We start from the raw sequence: 8,624 nt of genomic DNA, 5'->3' as shown, positions 1-8,624 counted from the left end.
TGAGGCAGGTGGATCACCTGAGGTCGGGAGTTCGAGACCAGCCTGACCAACATGGAGAAACCCTGTCTCTACTAAAAATACAAAACTACCCAGGCGTGGTGGCGCATGCCTATAATCCCAGCTACTAGGGAGGCTGAGGCAGGAGAATCACTTGAATCCAGGAGGCAGAGGCTGCGGTGAGCCAAGGTCACTCCATTGCACTCCAGCCTGGGCAACAAGAGCAAAACTCTGTCTCAGAGGAAAAAATAAAAATACAAATACAAAAATTAGTCCAGCATGGTGGCATGTGCCTGTAGCCCCAGCTACTTGGAAGGCTGAGGTAGCAGGATCGCTTGAGCTCAGGAGGTCAAGGTTGCAGTGAGATAGAGATCGTGCCACAGAACTGCAGCCCGGGTACAAAGTGAGCTCTTTTCTCAAAAATCAAATAAAATAGTGATTTCAAAATATACATATTTCCTAGCTCTATTCCTAACAAGGCCTAGGAGCCATGGCTCTCCAACAGGAACAAGCATGCCAGCACCCTGTCCTGTCTCTACACACAACTCCCAACTAGAAGGAACTGGAACTTCTTGGAGGAATGTCCAAGCTTGTATCTATTAGAAATTTCTGTTTCCATTGGGGCTAAAGCTAGAGCAGGGAAAGTTCAAAGTGGGACTAAAACATTTTATTGTATCAGAAAGCATGGAAGTTCTCAAAATGTGAAGAAGGGAGGTACAAAGGTTATTTAACAAAGGACTGTCTTGGCCAGGCGTGGCGGCTCTAATCCCAGCCTCGGCGACAAGAGCAAAACTCTGTCTCAAAAGGAGAAAAAAAAAAGGACTGTCTCTTCAATAAACAGAGCAGGCACGCACAATCAGACATCCAAATACAAAAAAAAAAGACAAAAATATCCCTTATGTCACAGTATATATGAAAATTAACTTGAATCATAAACCTAAATTTAAGAGCTAAAACTAAAATTTCTAAGGAAAATGACTTTAGGTTAGCCAAACATATCTTAGCACACACAAAAATGTGACGCCCAGGCGTGGTGGCTCACGACTGTAATCCCAGCACTTTGGGAGGCCCAGGTGGGCGGATCACGAGGTCAGGAGATGGAGCCCATCCTGGCTAACAAGGTGAAACCCCGTGTCTACTAAAAATACAAAAAAAATAAATAAATAAGCCGGGTGTGGTGGCGGGCGCCTGTAGTCCCAGCTATTCGGGAGACTGAGGCAGGAGAATCGCTTGAACCCAGGAGGCACTTGAGTCCTGAGGTAGGAGAATGGCGTGAACCCGGGAGTGGAGGTTGCAGTGAGCCGAGATCACGCCACTGCGCTCCAGCCCGGGTGACAGAGCAAGACTCCGTTTCAAAAAAAAAAAAAAAATTGACAAACTACACCTCACCAAAATTCAGTACTTCTGCTCTTTGAAAGTCACTTAAAATCAAATGACAAGCCACAGACTTAGAGAAAATATCTGCAAAATACTTATCTGAGAAAAAACCTGAATTCAGAATATATATAGAACCTCCAAAACTCAGTAATAAAAAGACACTCAAAAAAACTGACAAGACACGAACCTACATTTCATCAAAGAAAATAGTAAAATAAAAACATGAAAAGAAGCTCAGTATTGCTAGTCTTTATGGAGACATATAAATTAATACCACGGCCGGGCGCGGTGGCTCAAGCCTGTAATCCCAGCACTTTGGGAGGCCGAGACGGGCGGATCACGAGGTCAGGAGATCAAGACCATCCCGGCTAACACGGTGAAACCCCGTCTCTACTAAAAAATACAAAAAACTAGCCGGGCGAGGTGGTGGGCGCCTGTAGTCCCAGCTACCCGGGAGGCTGAGGCAGGAGAATGGCATGAACCTGGGAGGCGGAGCTTGCAGTGAGCTGAGGTCAGGCCACTGCACTCTAGCCCGGGCAATAGAGCGAGACTCCGTCTCAAAAATAAATAAATAAATAAATACCACAACAAGATACTACTGTCCACCTGCTAGAATGACTAAAAATATGATTTTTTTTTTTTTGAGATGGAGTCTCACTCTGTCCATCCAGGCTGGAATGCCGTGGCGTGATCTCGGCTCACTGCAACCTCTGCCTCCTGGGTTCAAGCGATTCTCCTCCCTCAGCCTCCCAAGTACCTGGGACTATAGGTGCGCACAACCATGCCCAGCTAATTGTTGTATTTTTAGTAGAGAAGGAGTTACACCATGTTGGCCAGGCTGGAATGACTAAAATTTTAAAAGCTGACAATACCCAAGTGTTGGTGAGGATGTAGAGGAACTAAAACTCTCTCATATATTGCAGGTGAAATGCACAACGATACATCTGGTTTAGAAAACAGTTTGGCAACTTTTTTTTTTTTTTTAAACAAAGTCTCGCTCTGTTGCCCAGGCTGGAGTGCAGTGGCATGTTCTCGGTTCACCACCGCAACCTCTAACTCCCATGTTCAAGCAAATTCTCATGCCTCAGTCTCCTGAGTAGCTGGGATTACAGGCACATGCCAGCATGCCTGACTAATTTTTTAATTTTCAGTAGAGACGAGGTTTCACCATGTTGGCCAGGCTGGTCTCGAACTCCTGACCTCAAATGATCCACCCACGTTGGCTTCCCAAAGTGCAGGGATTATAAGCTTGAGCCCATGAACCCAGACAACTTCTTATAAAGATATTTATTTATCATGTAACTCAGCAAATCCACTCAAGTATTTATTCAAGAAAAATGAAAACATGTCTCCATAGATGTATATGTTTACAGTAGATTTACTAACAATCACCAAAAACTCGAAACAATACACATCTTCAACTGGTAAATAGATAAATACATTGTAGTGTGTACATACCATGTAACACTCTTGGTGATAAAAAGGAACAAACGCGGCCAGGCACGGTGGCTCAAGCCTGTAATCCCAGCATTTTGGGAGGCCAAGACGGGTGGATCACGAGGTCAGGAGATCGAGACCATCCTGGTTAACACGGTGAAACCCCGTCTCTACTAAAAAAAAAAAAAAACAAAAAACTAGCCAGGTGAGGTGGCGGGCGCCTGTAGTCCCAGCTACTCAGTCGGGAGGCTGAGGCAGGAGAATGGTGTGAACCCGGGAGGTGGAGCTTGCAGTGAGCTGAGATCCGGCCACTGCACTCCAGCCTGGGCCACAGAGCGAGACTCCGTCTCAAAAGAAAAAAAAAAAAAAGGAACAAACTACTGAAACACAACAGCATGAATAATGACTCCAAGCTAAGTTAAAGAAGCCAGACAAAAGGCAATGTACTCTATTTTTTCATTTATGTAATATTCTTAAAAAGGCAACACTATAGGGACAGAATGAGATCAGTGCTTGCCAGAGCCTGAGGATAGAGGGGAGAGACTGACTGCAAAGGGACACAGGGAAATTTACTGGGTGGGAGATGTTTTATTTTGACCATGGTGCTGGTCACAGAACCATATACACTTATCAAAACACATCGAACTGTGCACTTACACACGGTGACTTTCGCTGTAAATTATACCGCAAGAAGCCTGACCACCCCTTCATCCAAAAAAACAACTGATGGGGGCATGTTAAAGGGCACAAGAGCCAATTTAAAAGACAATTTGGACATCAAAATGGGTGACGATAACAATGGAGTAACACTTTGGGTAAAAAAAAAAAAACAGCAGGCTGAGTGCGGTGGCTCAAGCCTGTAATCCCAGCACTTTGGGAGGCCGAGACGGGCGGATCACGAGGTCAGGGGATGGAGACCATCCTGGCTAACACGGTGAAACCCCGTCCCTACTAAAAAATACAAAAAACTAGCCAGGCGAGGTGGCGGGCGCCTGTAGTCCCAGCTACTCGGGAGGCTGAGGCAGGAGAATGGCGTAAACCCGGGAGGCGGAGCTTGCAGTGAGCTGAGATCCGGCCACTGCACTCCAGCCTGGGCCACAGAGCAAGACTCCGTCTCAAAAAAAAAAAGGCAGCAACGCATCTATACTGATAAAATTAACTATAAGAGGGCAGAAAGGAAACTTTTTTCTTTACTGTAGAATGTCAGCTTGGAAATGCAAAAAAATCATCATTTTGACATCTACCACAGCAACAATCAATGCCAGCAAGAATCATCAAGATCCCTGGGGCCAGGTGTGGTGGCTCACACCTGTAATCCCAGCACTCTGGGAGGCCAAGGTGCATGCCTAATCCTAGCTACTTGGGAGGCTGAGGCAGGAGAATCGTTTGAACCCAGGAGGCAGATGTTGCAGTAAGCTGAGATCACATCACTGCACTCCAGCCTGGGCAACAGAGCAAGACTCCGTCCCAAAAAAACAAAACAAAACAAAAAAAATTGCTGGAACCACCGGGGAGACCTGTGAAGGCCCAGCCTTCAGGAGTTAATTACAAAGTGACATGAAGTGATGCTCTGAGAAGGATCAATATCACTCCCATAGCGATCCTGCCAAAAAATGCATAACCAGACCTAATTATGAGTAATCCATCAGAAATACCCAAATTGAGGGCCACTGTACAAAAATAACTGACCTTTAAACATGTCAATGTCATGAAACACAGAGAAAGGCTGACAAAGTACTGCAGATACTAAAGACACTGCAGAGGCTAAAGAGAGACATCAGCTAAGTGCAAGGTCTGAGTCTGCATCAGACACTAGAGCGGAAGAAACATTTCTATAAAGGACATCATTGAGACAACTGGTGAAATGTGAATATAGGATGTGTATTAGGTAACAGTACTATAGCAATGCTAAATTTCCTCTACTTAATAGATTGTGGTTAAGAGTATGTCTTTGCTCTTAAGAGATACATGTTGAAATATTAGGAGTTAAAGAGTATATATGCCACTTTCTGTCAATCCAGCAAAGCAAAAAACAGAAAATAAAATAATATATATATATTTATGGAAAAAGAAAAAGCAGGCTGGGTGCGGTGGCTCACGCCTATAATCCCAGCACTTTGGTAGGCCAAGGTGGGTAGATCACTTGAGGTCAGGAGTTCAAGACCAGCCTCGCCAACATGGTGAAATTCCATCTCTACTAAAAATACAAAAATTAGCTAAGTGTGGTGGCGCACACCTGTAATCCCAGCTACTCAGGAGGCTGAGGCAGGAGAACTGCTTGAATCCGGGAGGCAGAGGTTGCAATGAGCCAAGATCATGCCACTGCACTCTAGCCTGGGCAACAGAGTGAGGCTCCAAGGAAGGAGCGAGCAAATATGGTAAAATGTCAACCACTGGTTAATCTAAGTGAAAGTTATACTCATTGTTCTATTCTTGTAACTTTTAGATAGATTTGAAATTTCTGAAGTGAAAAATTGAAAAAATGTCTAGTTAAGATAAGTGAGCCTACGAAATGGATGTACCTGTTTTTCTTGTTGTTGGTTTTTTTTTTGTTTTGTTTTGTTTCGTTTTGTTTTGGTGTCGGGGAGGGAGATAGCAGGGAATGGGGGTAGGAATTCAGCACAGTGGCCAGGAGCAGAGGTGTGGGAAGGACCTGGCCTGCTCAAGCACCTGTGGACTGATTTTAAAGAACTCCCATAGGTGCCGTCCACACCCAAGGGCGGAGATTCTGAAACACTTCTTCCCACAACAGTGTTTTCCCTGTCCTCAGGTTAGACTTTGGAGGGATAGGTCAGCCACCCTGACGGCTCATTTCAAATTCACCCAGGCCCACCCTGGCACTCTCCAACGGCTTGCATTGTCTGCCCACATCAAGATCCCAGCAATCTAAATCTGGAGGATCACCTGGATTGCACGTGGTATGAGCATGTCACAACTGCGTCCCAATGACCGTATCATCAGCACCATTACATTTTCTAACTCAAACTGTATGTTTTATCAAAAGTCAAACTGTGGCTGGGCACAGTGGCTCATGCCTGTAATCCCAGCACTTTGGGAGGAAAAGGTGAGTAGATCACCTGAGGTCAGGAGTTCAAGACCAGCCTGGCTAACATGGTGAAACCCTGTCTCTACTAAAAATACAAAAGTTAGTCAGACGTGGTGGCGTGCACCTATAATCCCAGCTACTCAGGGGGCTGAGGCAGAAGAATTGCTTGAACGCAGGAGGCGGAGGATGCCATAAGCCGAGATCGTGCCATTGTACTCCAGCCTGGGCAACAAGAGCAAAACTCCATCTCAAAAAAAAAAAAAAAAAAGTCAAGCTGTATAAATTTTCCCAAAAAACCGGTTCCTGTCTTCCCCTATTAAAACACCTAACGCAGCTTCCTATGTGACAAATTTATTACCAAAAACTTAATCAAAAATTACCATGTTCATTTATTCAATAACTGTTTCCTAAACATCTAATACATGCCAGGCAATCTTTCAGCGGCAAGAGAAAGGAAAGACCTTGCTCATCATAATAATGCAAGCTAGTAAGAAATTCCTGATACGTGAGTTAATGAATATAAGTACTCATGCCACCAACTACATGCAAGCTGTGATAAATTACTTTATCACCACCAGAGGGCACTCCTACAATTCTTTTATGTGACTACTGTTAGGATTCCTAAACACAGTTGAGAGCCAAATCTGAAACCTTAGCAAAAGTGAAGGTGGAAAGGAAGCAATCTGACCCCAAATACCCCAGAACAAAAACATAAAATAGCAATCTCTAAGTTCCCAGAAATCTCGGTGACTCTGGTTAGCAGCAAGAGTGGTAAGCTTCTCAGGAATCCAAGGCTCTGGCCCAAGCCATCAACTCTGAACATGAGGTAACCCGGGAAGCCAGCCAGGCATCTCCCACTCCCCACGGTCTTGGTAACCCTCCCCAACAACCTGTAAAAATTCACTCACATGATAGACTAATCTGTCAGCAAGGGAGAAAAGCAACACTTCTCCCCTTTCCTGAATCAGGTGCCAGGGGAGACCTCATGACTCCTTGGGATGCAGTTCCCATCTCGTTCCCACTCAACAAGCGAGCCCAAACAGCCATTCTGAATGTCACCTGTCTCATTCCCTCCCCAAGTGCATCCCAGCCTCCACTGATGGAGACAGAAAGGCCAGGGAGGGAATGTAGGGCCAGGAGAGAAGATTCCAGCCCTAGATCCATGTGGGGGCTCTGGACTCCAAGAGAACAGTGTAAACCTGCTCTTGCCTGCTGAGGATGGAGGGGCAGGAACGAGTGTCAGGGAAATGGAGAGAAACAAACAAGCCCTCACACCTAGGTGGGCCACAGGAGGGAGCCCTGGCAACTACCATCCCACCTCTGGCCCATGGCAGGCAGAGAAGCATCAGCAGGGTGAGGTGAGAAATCATCACTCGGCCGAAGGATGGAGCACTGAAGCTGGGTAAGTTTAGGGTGCTAGCACATAAGAGGAGAAGGTACACATCGCCTGTAACTGTAAAGAATACTTCAGAATTATTTTACAGGAATATAAGCTTCAGATAGGCTTTTTAAGAAATAAACCACAATCAAGTACATTTTAAAAGAATCTGCAAAGAATCTGTTGTGGGTCAGATCTTATTTCTAAGGGAAACATTAAACACCCTCCCTTACTGGGCTGGGCGCGGTGACTCACGCCTGTAATCCTAGCACTTTGGGAGGCCAAGGTGGGTGGATCATCTGAAATTAGGAGTTCAAGACCAGCCTGACCAATATGGAGAAACCCCATTTCTACTAAAAACACAAAATTAGCTGGGCATGGTGGCACAAGTCTGTAATCCCAGCTACTCAATAGGCTGATGCAGGAGAATTGCTTGAACCTGGGAGGTGGAGGTTGTGGTGAGCCAAGAACACGCCACTGCACTCCAGCCTGGGCAACAAGAGTGAAACTCTAGCTCAAAAAAACACAAAATCCGCTCTTACCTCCCCCGTCAATTTGGATGGACTATATTGTCTTTTAAGGCAACATATATTAAAATGTATCTTATTTCCCACTTTGCACAGACAACTCATTGATATTGTTTTTAGAACACAAGGTCTCAACAACAAATGAAGTTATTAAACAGGAATTGAGGGCAGACGCTAGACAATGACAAAAACTGAGTCCTTTTCAAAATTACTCTGAAGAGACCTTTAGGGACCAGAAATGCTTCTGAGACTGATCTAAGTGATAAACCGGCCCCTCCAGCCCTCTCTGTCCAAAGACTACACATGTGAACACTAACACAACCATCTTCAGGCTGCTCAGGAGGTCCCCACACCAACTGAAGCCATCATCAACTCTCTACACATCCATGAATGCCCCTTAGATAGGGGCTCCCAGAAGAAGAGAATAAACACTGCTTCACTAAAGTATGAATCTTAAATCTGGAGGTTCATATTATGTGAATATTACTCCAATGTTATTTAGGGGAAAAAAATCACTCATGATAAATGCTAACAGGATTTTATAATACAAAGTCCTACATGTAAAATTAGCTTACCTCAAAATTCACAGGCAAGTTCCGTTTAAGTGCAATCTCAAACACTTGACTTATTTCAGATTTATTTAGATTTTCTTCTTCGGATTCTCTTCCATTCACCTGTAAGAATAATTGTTTAGTAGTTAGCTCTTATTAAAACCATCAATGGGGCCGGGCGTGGTGGCTCAAGCCTGTAATCCCAGCACTTTGGGAGACCAAGACGGGCGGATGACAAGGTCAGGAGATCGAGACCATCCTGGCTAACACGGTGAAACCCCGTCTCTACTAAAAATACAAAAAATTAGCCG

General features: G+C 44.9%; 1 protein-coding gene across 1 annotated transcript in view; it reads right to left on the bottom strand.

Moving 5' to 3' along the window:
• STAU1 (staufen double-stranded RNA binding protein 1) overlaps window positions 1–8,624 on the bottom strand; it is a 66,112-nt gene that overhangs the window by 16,212 nt on the left and 41,276 nt on the right. Inside the window, exon 6 of the mRNA XM_011928832.1 lies at window positions 8,338–8,436. Within this exon, the coding sequence (XP_011784222.1) occupies window positions 8,338–8,436 (99 nt within the window). The remainder of the gene's footprint in view (window positions 1–8,337; window positions 8,437–8,624) is intronic.

The sequence above is a fragment of the Colobus angolensis genome, unplaced genomic scaffold (genome assembly GCF_000951035.1).
Source record: "Colobus angolensis palliatus isolate OR3802 unplaced genomic scaffold, Cang.pa_1.0 Scaffold8, whole genome shotgun sequence".
Taxonomy (NCBI): Eukaryota; Metazoa; Chordata; class Mammalia; order Primates; family Cercopithecidae; genus Colobus; species Colobus angolensis.
Note: the sequence above shows the minus strand (reverse complement) of the source record. Positions and strands in the feature narration are given on the sequence as shown.